At 37.7% G+C, this 14,521-nt stretch overlaps 1 protein-coding gene across 1 annotated transcript; it reads right to left on the bottom strand.

Moving 5' to 3' along the window:
- Window positions 1-10,094: 10,094 nt before the first annotated feature.
- On the bottom strand, window positions 10,095-13,820 carry LOC107793894 (protein VERNALIZATION 3). The gene is made up of 4 exons (XM_016616339.2): window positions 13,587-13,820; window positions 12,150-12,211; window positions 11,422-11,462; window positions 10,095-10,634 (listed from the first exon to the last, which is right to left on the bottom strand). The coding sequence occupies exons 1-4, from the start codon at window positions 13,782-13,784 to the stop codon at window positions 10,402-10,404; spliced, it is 534 nt and encodes a 177-aa protein (XP_016471825.1). The 5' UTR covers window positions 13,785-13,820; the 3' UTR covers window positions 10,095-10,401.
- Between the last annotated feature and the right edge of the window lie 701 nt (window positions 13,821-14,521).

Raw genomic sequence — 14,521 nt, 5'->3', positions numbered from 1 at the left:
AAAAACTTCATATTCTTGAAATTCTTGTCGTGTGAACTTGTTGATCTAAGAACTAAACTTCTTTTGTTCTACTCCCTCACAGATGGTGAGGACACGTGCTACCGGATAGGGTGGACGACCACCAGTGCCACCAACTATGGCCACCAGAGGCCGAGGACGTGGTCGTGGTAGAGGCAGAGCAGCGAGGGCAGCACTTGTAGATCCACCAACTTCCCCAGTTAAGGACCAGGTCCCAGCTATGGACGCTCTAGTAGCACCAGCTCAGGCACGAGCTGTGACCATTGTGATTCCGGGTCTTCAGGAGGCCTTGGCTCAGATCTTATCAGTTTGCAATGTCCTAGCTCAGGCGGTTTCAGCCACTACAACCGCAGCTACTTCTCAGGCCTGGGGAGGCAATCAGACTCTCATCGCTCGCAGACCTGAGCAGGTCATGCAGGGACTTTAGACCCCGATGGCACATCTAACCCAGTCGATTACAACTGCTCAGGGTTATGTAGTTCCTGCCATGCCGGAGGACGAGCAGCGTAAGTTGGAGAGGTTTGGTAGACTTCATCCTCCGTCATTTAGTGGTGCAGAGGGTGAGGATGCCCATGGTTTCTTGGATGTGCCACAGGATGTTTCGTACAACAGGTATTCTGGAAACTAGCGAGATCGTTTTTACTACTTATCAGTTTTCAGGAGCTGCTTTCACTTGGTGAAAGGATTTTGAGAGGCGTAGGCTTGTTGGTGCAGCACCTCTTACCTGGCAACAGTTCTCCATTATCTTTCTAGAGAAGTATGTGCCTCAGTCTCGTAGAGAGGAGCTGCTAAGGCAGTTTGAGTGGTTGCGTCAGGAGGATATGATTGTGTCGCAGTATGAGTTGAGTTTTTCTGAGTTGGCTCGTTATGCCATCTGGTTGGTCCCGACAGATAGAGCGAGGATTATGAGGTTTGTTGATGGTTTTACTTATCAGCTCCGTATTCTCATGACCAGAGAGAGGGTGACTGGTGCTACTTTCGAGGAGGTTATGGATATTGCCCGTGAGATTGAGTTTGTTCGTCGCCAGGAGCGAGAGGAGAGGGAGGCCAAGAGGCCTCGAGGATCTGGCAGTTATAGTGGTTCTCCTTCGAGGGGTTAGTTTCAGCACGACAGAGGTCGTTCATTCAGGTCTGCTCAGCCAGCTCGCCCATGTTATCGTGGGGCATCTTCGGGTCATGGTTATCATGGATCTCAGCAGGGCCAGTCATCACTCAATGCCCTTCCAGCTCAGAGTTCATCCTGTGCTCCATCAGCTCAGGGCTCTTCTATGCCGAGTACATCTGCTAGTCACTTCAGTGTGAGGGATTCCCTTCAGTCCCTTCTCCAACACCTAGGAGTTGTTATGTGTGTGGTGAGATGGGCCACATGTGGAGGGAGTGTCCTAGTCGTGTTGCTAGTTTGTCCTAGTAGATGAGTCAGTCATCGGCTTCAGTGCCAGTTTCTTCACCACCACCCGCTCAGCTAGCTAGGGGTGGAGGTCAGTCAGCTAGGGGTCGCCCCAGAAGGGGAGGTCGATTAGGGGGTAGTCAGGCCCATTTCTATGCACTCCCAGGTAGACCTGATGCTATTACTTCAGATATTGTCATTACAGGTATTGTTTCAGTCTGCCACAGAGATGCCTCTTTATTATTTGATCCTGGTTCCACCTTTTCTTATGTGTCATCATACTTTGCTCATTATTTGGGTACGGCCCATGAGTTTCTTGCTTTACATGTTCATGTGTCTATACCGGTGGGCGATACTGTTATTGTAGACCGTGTGTACCGGTCGTGTGTCGTGACTATTGGGGGTCTGGAGACCTGAGTGGATCTATTACTATTGAGCATGGTGGATTTTGATGTCATTTTGGGCATTGATTGGTTATCTCTGTGTCGTGCTATTCTGGACTGTCATGCTAAGAGAGTTACGTTGGCTATACCGGGTGTTCCACGGATTGAGTAGCGAGGTGTGACTGATTATGTTCCCAGTAGAGTGATCTCATTCTTAAAAGCCAAGCATATGGTTAGGAAGGGTTGTCTTTCATATCTATCGTTTGTGAGGGTTGTCGGAGCTGAGGCTCCCAGTATTGATTCTGTCCCAGTTGTGAGGGATTTTCCCAATGTGTTTCCTGCAGACCTGTCGGGCACGCCTTCGGACAAGGATATTGATTTTGGTATTGACCTGCTGCCGGGCACTCAGCCCATTTCTATTCCGTCGTATCATATGGCACCAGCGGAGTTGAAGGAATCAAAAGAACAACTTCAGGAGCTCCTTGATAAATGGTTAATTTGGCCTAGTGTGTCACCTTGGGGTGCACTGGTTCTGTTTGTGAAGAAGAAGGATAGCTCAATGAGAATGTGCATTGATTATAGGCAATTGAACAAGGTAATAATTAAGAACAAGTATCATTTGCCTCGCATTGATGATTTGTTCAACCAGCTTCAAGGAGCAAGTGTTCTCCAAGATTGATCTCCGTTCAGGTTATCACTAGTTGAAGATCACGGACTCGGATATTCTTAAAACAGCTTTCAGGGACCGATATGGTCATTATGAGTTCTTGGTGATGTCTTTTGGGCTGACCAATGCCCCAGCAACGTTCATGCATTTGATGAACAGCATTTTCCGGCCTTATCTCAATTCGTTTGTCATAATCTTCATTGATGATATTCTGGTGTATTCGCGTAGTCAGGAGGAGCACGCAGACATTTGGGAGTTGTGTTGCAGAGATTGAGGGAGGAGAAGCTTTATGCAAAATTCTCCAAGTGTGAGTTTTGGCTCAGTTTAGTGGATTTCTTTGGGCACGTGGTGTCCAACGAGGGTATTCAGGTGGATCCGAAGAAGATAGAGGCAGTTCAGAGTTGGCCCAGACCATCCTCAGCCCTAGAGATTCGCAGCTTTCTTGGTTTGGCAGGCTATTATCGCCGTTTTGTTAAGGGATTCTCATCTATCGCATCGCCCTTGACCAAGTTGACTCAGAAGGGTGCTTCATTTGTATGGTCGGATGAGTCTGAGTAGAGCTTTCAGAAGCTCAAGAAAGCTTTGACCACAGCTCCAGTGTTAGTTTTGCCATCAGCTTTAGGTTCATATACCATGTATTGTGATGCTTTGAGAGTTGGGATTGGTTGTTTGTTGATGCAGGAGGGTAGAGTTATTGCTTATGCTTCTCGTTAGTTGAAGCCCCATGAGAAGAACTACCCCGTTCACGATTTAGAGTTGGCCGCCATAATTCACGTGTTGAAGATTTGGAGGCATTACTTGTATGGCGTATCTTGTGAGGTGTTCACTGACCATCGCAGTCTTCAGCATTTGTTCAAGCAAAAGGACCTTAATTTTAGGCAGCGAAGATGGTTGGAGTTGCTTAAGGATTATGATATCACTATATTGTACCATCCGGGAAAGGCCAATGTGGTGGCCAATTCTTTGAGCCGAAAGGCAGTGAGTATGGGAAGTTTGGCATATATTCCAGTTGGGGAGATACCTCTTGCAGTTGGTAAGGTTTGAGACACTTAGTCTCTTTTAAGGAAGTTTAAGTTGGAAAAGTCAACTGTACATTGACTTATGAGTTAGAGGGATCGGATGTGAGTTCTGATGGTTTGGTTAGCTTCGGGAGGTGATTTATGACTTAGGAGTGTGATCAGAATGAATTTTGGAGGTTCGTAGTAGGTTTACGCTTGAATTGACAAAGTTGATATTTTGGTGATTTCCGGTTGATAGGCGAGATTTTGATATAGGGATCGGAATGGAATTCCGAGAGTTGCAGTAGTTTCTTTGTGTCATTTGGGATGTGTGTGCAAAATTTTAGGTCATTCGGACGTGGTTTGGTTGGGTTTTTGATCGAAAGCGTAATTTGGAAGATTTTAGAAAGTTTGGCTTGAATCTGATGTGTTTTAGGTGATTTAATGTTGTTTGAGGTGTTTTGATGATTGGAACAAGTTTGTATATGGTGTTGGGTTATGTTTGTGCTTTAGGTTAAGGTCCCGGGGGCCTCGGGGTGATTTCGGATGGTTAACGGAGAGGTTGGAATCTTGTTGCAGCAGCTGATATTGCTGTTTCTGGTGTTTTCGCACCTGCGGTTTAGGGGCCGCAGGTGCGGCACCGCATAAGAGGATATTTGGCCGTAGAAGCGGGAGAGGCTTGAGGAATAGGAAACCGCAGAAGCGGCTAATAGGATCGCATCTGCAGAATCGCAGATGCAGAAATAGGCTCGCAAATGCGGAATGGAGAGGTAGAGTCAGGAAGCGCAGATGTGGTAGAGGGACCGCACCTGTAGAGTCGCAGATGTGGCGAGTGGACCGCAGAAGTGGTATTTGGCCCGGTAAGTGAATTCCACAGAAGCGGAGGATTAGACCGCATATGCGGTACCACAGAAGCAGGTTTTGGACCGCAGATGCGGAAAGGCCTGGGCAGAACATATAAGTTATTTCATTTCGCAAAATTGAGCTATTTCACCATTTTTGACTTCGGCCTTGGAGCTTTTTGGGCAATTTGAGAGAGGGAATTCAAGGAGACTTCATTGAGGTAAGGATTGTGGACCTAAAACTCGTTCCTATGCTGTTATTTCATGTATTAGAGCTAGAAATCATGGGAATTAAGGGTGAAAATTGGGGAAACTAAGGCTTGAGAACTTAGTCCTTTAATTGTGGGTTTGAAGGACCATTTAGGGTCGGATTTGAGAACTTTTTATATGTATGAACTCGTGGGAAGATAAGGAACCTATTGGTATAAAAATTTCTGAATTTCGAGACGTGGGCCCCGGGGTCAGGTTTTGGTAATTTCGGGATTTGTGCCCTTTATTGATTGTTTTCACTTGGGCTTCGTTCCCTTAGCATATTTTAACGTGCTCATTTTGGTTTGGATTTGACGCGTGTGAAGGCTGATTCGAGGGGCAAAGGCGTCGCGAGCTAGAGATTTAGCCGGTTCGAGGTGAGTAATGATTGTAAATGATGTTCTGAGAGTTTGAAACCCCGGATTCCACATCATAGTGCTATATTGAGGTGAGATACACGCTTGATGACGAGCGTGGGGTCATGCACTATTGGGGATTGTGACTTGGTCCGTCCCGGTTGATGATTTTTACCGCGTATTTGACTGAAACTTATTTGCTATCATCATTATTTGGGCTAAATGCCATATTTGGGCTTAGTGCCAACTATTTGAACCCTTCGGGGATTTGTATTGATAATTCTTCACTATTTTGACTTTATACTTGAGCTCAGTCATGTTATTTTACACTATTTTACTACTCAGCCGTGTTTACTCAGATTTAATGCTTAAATGACATTTTAAATGATGTTTGAGCTGAGAAACATTGTTTTACTATTGCCCGATAGGCTTGTGATAATTTTTGACTAAGTAAGGCCGAGAGCCTATGTTGTGAGGAAACACTGATACCTATATGAGGCTGAGGGTCTGAGATATGTACTCCACAAGGTGGCTTGATTGATATGAGACCGAGGGCCTAGTTTTGATGCCACGAGATGGCTTGATATTGCGCTTGGGCCGTAAGGGGACCCTCTAGGAGTCTGAACACCCCCAGTGAGCGCGGGTACCCATTGTGATGTGAGATTGAGCCTGAGGGGCTATTATTGTTCTGAAATGTTGCCTGAGGGGCGGATATGGTGATATTGTGCCCGAGAGGCGAACCTTTATGTGTTTACTTTCCATAATTGACTGTCAATTACTTGTTTACTTGTTGAAAGAGGATTTTTCTTGGCTTTTCACTGTTTTACTGCTTTTAAACGGTTTTACTACTTCATTATGGAATTCCTTGTGCCTTACGTGTTTTTTTACTCTCAGTTGTTATTTACATTTGTTATTCACTGAGTTGGAGTACTCACTTTACTCCCTTCACCCCTGTGTGCAGATTCAGGCGTAGCTGGTTCTGCTCCCGAGTGCTGATTCCTCCAGCTTCATTCGGACTTTCGGAGATTACGAGGTAGCTGTTGACGTCCACAGCCCTGTGTCTCTACTTCTTTATCGCTTCTATTTCCTTTCAGACTGTTGTACTAGCTATGGATTTAGCAGTATTGTATTATGACTTATAGATGCTCATGACTAGTGACACCTAGGTTAGGGCTGTGTATGGGTGTTTCTTCCGCGTATTCATGTTATCGTTGTTATTATTGGATTTAGTTTATCATGTTTAGACTGTTTCTTAAATACTTAACTGTTAATAAATTGGAAAATGGGAAGTATCGGCTGACCTTGTCTTCACGAGGGGCGCCATCACGACCGGGTCCGGGTTAGGGATCGTGACATTCCTATACAATGTGAGTTAAATACATAGTTTATGGGTAGATTATAATGTGTAAATTAGTGAAAATAAGGGGTTTAGGTAAAAACCTAGGGTTTTGATAAAAACGAGATTTTACCACGAAAATGATTATGAAACTTAGTGAAAACTATATATTTATGTTCCTAAAGTTATGGGTATCAACTTTCTTGAAATATTTCTGGAATACAGGCACGTGGGCCCGGGGGTGAATTTTAGAAACCTTAAATTTAGGGTTGGGTAATCACTTAAATAGTTAGGATATAAACTTTTGAACATATATTGATTAATTTTTACACTATTTGAATAGTTTTGGATTGTTCGGCTCCGATTTGATGGTTTGAGCGCATTCTTGAATTTGGATGTAGGCTTTGATACGAGGTAAGTCTCTTTTCTAACCTTGTAAGAGGAAATTTACCCCATAGGTGAAATTAACTAAAAATGTTTTATTATTTGCGGGGGCTACGTACGCACGAAATGACGAGAGTCCGTACGTAGCTACTATTCCTGTTTATGTCCGGGTAATCATAGATTTGCACCATGCTTTGTGGACACTGTTATTTGATTATATTCGTTAATTGTATAAAATGGAACTAAATTGAGGATTTTTAAGAATTTAAAAACTTCAAGTTGAATTGTCTTTATTTTGAAAAGAATCAAGAAAGGGTTATCATTTATTGATAAATTATATTTGACTGCGTCGCAAGTAAATTTTGTGAGCAGAGTAATTCTTTCTACTACTCTCATGGGAGCAGGTCGTTCGCCTCAGCAGGTTAATAGATGCATCTATGGTTCGTGTCGTTCGATCCTCGGCAGTGCACAGTTTACATTTATGTTTGATCGAGTCGAACGTCCTCGGCGGAATTCGTGTGTGATAATAGAGCTAGAAGTCTCTTTCTATAATTTGTCTAAATTCATGGTTTGAGAGATCATTTATTTAAATGAAGGAAGTGATTTGGTTTCATAAATATGGTGAAAGAATTGTTCAATTATTTCTTGTTCTGAGTTTTATTGTTATTATTATATATCATGCTTAATTAGAATTTCATATTATCATATTGTTGGCCCTTAGTAACTGTCGGAATCGACCCCTCGTCACTACTTCTTCGAGGTTAGACTAGATACTCATTGGGTACATATTTTTATGTACTCACACTACACTTTTGTACTTAATTGTACATGATTTGAGGCAGGTGCATCTAGTCACCAGTCTGGCGCGCAGATTTGATCTCCATTTCGAGACTTCACGGTGAGCTACCTTCTGAACCGTTCTGTAGCAGTAGTCTTCTTTATGTTATATTTTTCTCTATATTTTCTTTCAGACAGTAGACTGGAATTCTTTTATATATTCTACTAGATTTCCACATACTTGTGACATCAGGTCTTGACACACACACTAGTAGACTTATAGTTTTGGATTTGTTTACATGATTTCGATTTGTACTCACTTGCTTCCGTTTAATTATATTATGTTTGCAAATCTTTAAATAGATGAGGACATGTTATGCACTTAGTAATTTATTTAAATGGGAAATCACTAGTTTGATTAGTGTTCGCTTGTCTAACAATGGTGTTGGGCCCTCTCATTGCCTATAATTGAATTGGGTCATGACATATACTTTTACTCTAATTGATACCTCAACTTATTATTTTATTGTCGTGTAATTTATGTGAAAATTTATAATTACTTTTTACTTTAATAAATTTTATATTTATCTCGTTAAAATTTGATTAAATGTCTTAATTTGTATAAATACAATATATTATATTGGATCTCATAAACTTCTAAACTAAACTCAATTAATATTCAATTTTCACAACCTCTCCACTATTTTACCTTATTTAAATCCTAAATTGTCTTAATAACTCATTTGACATTTTGCTATGTTCAAGTTGGAATTGTGCTTAATTGTATTTAAATTATTCATCATTTCATGGTAAGGATGAGAGTAAAAGCACGAGGGTGATGTCGTTCCATTTTTGTATTATATTATTACTCTGAATGTGTTGTTGCTCAATTGATTGATTGTTTGCTCGATGTCATCCATGTTCTCATTATTTTTATCGGAAAAGGGCCTAAAATGCCCCTGAACTATCCGTTTTGGTACAATAATGCCCTCCATCCACCTATTGGGCCAAATATGCCCTTTCGTTAATGTTTTTGGCTCACAAATGCCCTTTGAGTTAACGGAGGGACACATGTCATCCTCTTGTTGGCCCATTCTAAATATTTCTTAATTAATTAAAAAGACCCATTATTCATACCCGAAAAATAATTTTCTAAAGCAATTTTTCTTAAACTTTTTTTTACTAAAAACTGAAGAAAAAAAAAGGATATTTTTTTCAGTTTTTACAAAAAAAAAAATAGATTTTTTTACTAAAATAATCAGTAGATGTAAAAAAGTAGATGTTTTTTGCAAAAATCAAAATAAAAAAAAATCCACTTTTTTGCGAAGTTGGATTTTTTTTGGAAGCCATAACGTGAAAATATTGAACCAAAAGAACAAACATTATAGAATCGTTTTCTGCTTTTATGGAAGCTTGTAATCTGTGTATATAAATGGTTAACATAGGACCAATGCACATCAAAAAACATGGATTTTTTTCCAGTTTTTTAAAGAAATATTTTTCTAAAAACTGGATTTTTTTATTTATTTTTGATTTTAGCAAAAAATATCTACTTTTTTCCAGTTTTTTCAAAAATATTGCTTTAGAAAATTGCTTTTTAGATTTTTTTTTTACAAAAACATTATTTTAGTAAAAAAATCTATTTTTTTGTAAAAACTGTAAAAATAATTCCTTTTTTTCTTCAGTTTTTAGTAAAAAAAAGTTTTAGAAAAATTGCTTTAGAAAATTATTTTTCGGGTATGAATACTGGGTCTTTTTGATTAATTAAGAAATATTTGGAATGGGCCAACAGGAGGATGACACGGTCCTCCGTTAACTCAAAGGGCATTTGTGAGCCAAAAACATTAACGGAAGGGCATATTTAGCCCAATAGGTGGATGGAGGCATTATTGTACCAAAACGGATAGTTTAGGGGCATTTTAGGCCCTTTTCCGTATTTTTATTGTTGATTTGTATTAGAAATCCTTCTATTATTGGCCTTACACTGATACTTTTTCATGGTTAGCTTCATGTAACATATTGTACAATTTCATATGTTTGGTAGGTATTCTGACCTGGCCTCATCACTACTCTACGTCTACGGAGATTAGGCTTGATACTTACTGGGTATCAATGCGATGTACTCATGCTACGCTTCTGCATATCTTTTGTGCAGATCCAGATACCCCCAGAGTTTTTGATATATTCTTCTTAGTTGATCGAGCATTGTTGTGGAGACTCAAGGTTTACCTGTTGTCGCGTTCGTAGGTTTTGGAGTCACCTTCTGATATTTTCTTGCACTATTGATTCTACTTTGGAACAGTTGTATTTAGAGATTTTCTAGTAAACTTTGTAGAGCTTGTGGCTTGTACTACTGATTTTGGGATTGTAGAAAACTTCTATTTCATATTTGAAAAAGAAAATATGTTGAATTGCCACTAATTCAGTAAGTGCTAGGCTTACCTAGTCCATAAGACTAGGCGCCATCACGACATCCTACGAATGAAATTTTCGGATCGTAACACATTATATAGAGTTTCTCATGGCACGAAAATACCAACAATTTATTTAATCAAATAAAGGATAGAAATCAAGAAATAGAGAAAAATAAAGTACTCTATTCAAGCCTCCAAAGTTTAATCAAAACCACCGAGAAACATAAAAGTTAAGACGTAAAATTGAATAACTGAAGTATAGTTCTATAATAAGATACACCTTTAATTAAAAATAAATATGAGCATCAATACTTTTACATGTAACTTTGTAACACGTAAACTCCTCATGTTGACATCCAGTAAAATTTTGAGGAGACTTATTACTTAGACATTATTTCTTTTTGAGGGGACATATTATTACAACATTATTTCTTTTTGAATTTAAATTATATATACCGTCAGTATAAGATATTTTTACACTATCAAATCACCCAAAATATTTCTTTAAAATATGAGATTTAATTGAACCATAAATGTGACTCGATATTGTAAAATTCCGTACACTAGCGATATATATAAGTTAAACTTATTTATATGTGACGGCCACCAGTACCACTTTCCCTATTGCTATTGAAGTACATAGCAGCAACAGGCGAATTGAGATCGTAAAACCTTGCAAAGTCTCTTGTGTTAAAATTCTCACGAGAATCAATTATATCAGGAGCATTCACAACATCTCGAGTCAATTGTCGAAACAGCACAAAAATATAGCGATGAATTCCCAATGAAGGTCGTGGACTCTCGTATTGTATAATTTCATTCCCTGTAGTGCAGTATCCACCATAAACTAAAAATAGTCGACATATATATATATGTATACAATAAATCCGACGGTTATTTGTTTAAAGATCTTTTTTTGTATGTACATATATGCAAAATTAATCTCTTTTGCTGCCTCTCCCCATTTTTTGGTTAGATATAAACATATATGTAACATATTTCTTGTCCGAAAATAGAAATGCCGGTTAAATTCACTCATGGTTAGGAATTATAACAAGAGTCATAAAATTATTGTTTTGTTATATTAAAATAACCGAGTATAACAATAGAATCGCTAATAATTTCTACTCTTACTATAGAAGTAAATTTATAAAACTATTTACATTAAAGAAACTGAATATATATATAATAATCCTGCGTAGTTAAAATCCTACCTCCACCATCTCTTATGAACCTCGAATAAAAATTTGGAAAAATGACACTGTATAGCCGCTTTCGAAACAATAACCGATTTTTTTTTAATATTTTTTGTATATCTATACAGTATGTGTGTTATATATAAAAATTATACAAATTTTATATACTTTTCGGCTACTGAATGTAAATAATTTTTGGCACGGGCTAAAAGTAATAATACCCCTAGTTAATATCCTACCTCCACCATCTTGTAATTACCGGGTATTATAAATTATACTTTATCTGAGAAAAATCCGCTTAATGTCTTTAATTATTTATTAATTGGTCGTAAATATTGAATATAGATAAAAAATTTACAAATATTTTAGGACTGAACATGATTCATGATTAATCTTTTGTGTAAGAAAACTTACCGAAGTGTGCTCCTGTGGTTGCTGGGATATTTGTGACCAGCCTAAGCAAAATTAATAAACGAAAGTCATGATTAATATTCTTTTTTCTTTTTCACATATAGTAAGACTTAATAATCTTTAAAATGAAGCACTAGATCATATATAAAAAGTTCAAATTTTTTACAACTAATTACCAAACTCAGCCAAAATTTTATAATACATTTGTTTGAAGGTTTGCATGTAATAATACACCTACGCAAAATTTTGGATATTATTCTCAGTGAAGTTTAACTGTAAAAGTTTGGATATTATTCTCAGTGAAGTACAACTGTAAAGGTTTGGATATTATTCTCAGTGAAGTACATTTAATTTAAAGTGTGATTCATTCCAAAGCTAAGAATATTATTCTCTTGATAATTTTTTCCTTTTTAGCACATGCAAAAAAAATAATATTTTATTTTTAATACGATAACAACTACTACTACTATGACTATGTCTTAATCCCAAATAAGTTTGGAGCTTTTTAAATTATATTTATATTTAATATTAATTTAATTTTAAACGTGTATTTTATTCTATGACGATTTATAGTCACAAAAATTCTATGACTTATTTTCGACGACAATTTTATTTTATTTTTCTTAAACTTCATGCGAAGTTATACACTATCACGTAAATTGGAAAGGAGAGAATATTTTTCTCTTTTAACAAAAAGAAAAGAAAAAATAAAAGATGGATCATAATTTTACCAGTGGAGATACTCCCTCTGGTTTGGATTGCTCGGGGTTGGAGCATCTGGATCCACCATAACCTTCCAAAAAAAACATAGAGGATTTCAAGTATCTTGAAACCAACACCAAATTAAGAATTAAGGTGTAAAAATACATTAAGGATTTCTCTATTATGCATGTACGGATGGTTATCTATAAATATATTTTACGTGAACTGATAGTGTAAAAATACTTCGACTTTCTGCATATACTCCATTATATATATCTAAATCTAAATTTAAAAGGGGGAATCTAAGCACCATTATATTGTTTATCAAAATAATTTTACTCCCTCTGTTCTGATTTTTTTGGTGTTGCTTGACTTGATACGAAGTTTAAGAAGCAAATGAAGACTTTTAAAACTTATGGTTTAAAATATAAACCATATAAATATTTATGTGATTGTAAATTCTTTCATTAAGGGTAAAGTCAGAAGTTTAAAATTAAATTATTTCTAAATAAAAAAGTATGACATTCTTTTGGGAACAGACTAAAAAGAAAAGTACGATACATAAATTGGAATAGAAGGAGTACTATATTCACTTATGGAGTAGCTAGTAAGGAAGAAGAGACAGAATAAAGTACAATATGGTGCCCAAAGCATTCCTCATTTACGCAGAGCTTGAAGAAGACTCACGCCCCAAGGAGTAGCTACCTCCTTAAGGATCAGTGACTAATTTCATGGCTCAAACTTGTGATCCATGTAGGTTACATGTAAACAACTTTACCGTCGTTTCAAGATTCCAATCCGTCAAAGAAGAGACAAACAAGAAGAAAGAAAAGAACTGCATGAACGCGTGATGCCTTGTGTTAGGTTGTCTACATCACATCTCTTGGGTGTGGCCCTTCCCCGGGCCCTGTATAAACACGGAATGCCTTGTGCACCGGGCTAGCCTTTTAAACTCGTGATTCATAAATCATATAGGTTATATAGTAACTTATTCCAAGACTCCCGGAAAAAAAGAGACAAAAAGCAAGAAGAAAGAAAAGAACTTTACGACATATAAATTGAAACAAAAGGAGTACTATATTCACTTATGGAGTAGCTAGTAAGGAAGAAGAGACAGAATAAAGTACAATCTGGTGTACAAAGCATTCCTCGTTTACGCAGGGTACGCAGAAGGCTCACACCCCAAGGAGGTGGCACTCTGGTACAACGATCGGTGACTAATTTCATGGCTCAAACTCGTGATCCATATAGGTTACAGGAAACACGTTATTCTAAGACTAAAGAGCAGTACTAAGCTCCCGCAATGAACGGAGTCCGAGGAAGGGTCAGACCTCAAAGGTCTATTATAAGCAGCCTTACCCTGCATTTCTTTAAGAGACGATTTCCGCAGCTCGAACCCGTGAGGTCATATGGTATCAACTTTATCAATTATGGCGAAACAGGAAGAAGAAAGAAAAGAACTTTACCAGAGTGTAAAAAGTGCGAAGATCATCTCCTCCCACGTCAACCCTAGGTTGGTGGACAATTTGTGAAGGCCTCAAACCACAGCCATTGTAGACTTGCATCCTATTATTGTAAACAACATTAAAGTCTATAGACCTTGTAAATGGATCCAATACATCTCCTATAACACCAGATACTATTAAAGGATCTAGTCTTGACATTTTGATGGTGTGGAATTTTTTACAAATTTATCTCAATTTTTCTCTTACATGAGTATAGGAGGAGGTAGCTATTGCTATTTATATATGTTATGTCTTTTTTTACAATCATAAGAATCTAAACTTTTTAAAGCTTTTCTCTTATGGAAAAATCATATTCTGATCAACTACGAGTTGCAAAAATAGACAGAACCTTTAGCCATGCATGGATTATGGTAATAACAGCCTCCCTAGAAAGAATAACTAACTTAGATAGCCGTTCATCCAACTGGCGGATGTGTAATATATATAATTCGTGTATAATTTGTATATAACTGTTTATAATCGGTGTATAATATGTGTATTACCGCAAATAACTTCTCTATTTTCATAAGGTAGGAGTAAGGTCTGCACACACACTGCCCTCCTCAAACAACACGTATGGGATTGCACTGAGTTTGTACTTTGTTGTTGTATATTCTAGTTCGGAAAAGTAAACGGTAAATCTGGCCGGCTATTTGTGTAAAGATCTCATGTCACTCATTCTATAAAAAACTCACCCCTGATGTTTAGTGATATTTACACTGAGCTAATGAATGAAAAATTTGTCTCTCATTCGGATATTTATTTGCTTAATCATGATTAAGTGATATATATTATTACTTTTATAATTTGTAACTGCCAAAATTAAATTTGTTGGTTTATAACCAATTTAAATAGTCTAAGTTCTTCTATAATAAAACCGAATTAAGGTGCTAGGC

This window comes from Nicotiana tabacum, chromosome 11, assembly GCF_000715075.1.
Source record: "Nicotiana tabacum cultivar K326 chromosome 11, ASM71507v2, whole genome shotgun sequence".
Lineage (NCBI taxonomy): Eukaryota > Viridiplantae > Streptophyta > Magnoliopsida > Solanales > Solanaceae > Nicotiana > Nicotiana tabacum.
The sequence above is the reverse complement of the archived record's forward strand: the minus strand, read 5'-3'. Positions and strand labels throughout refer to the sequence as shown.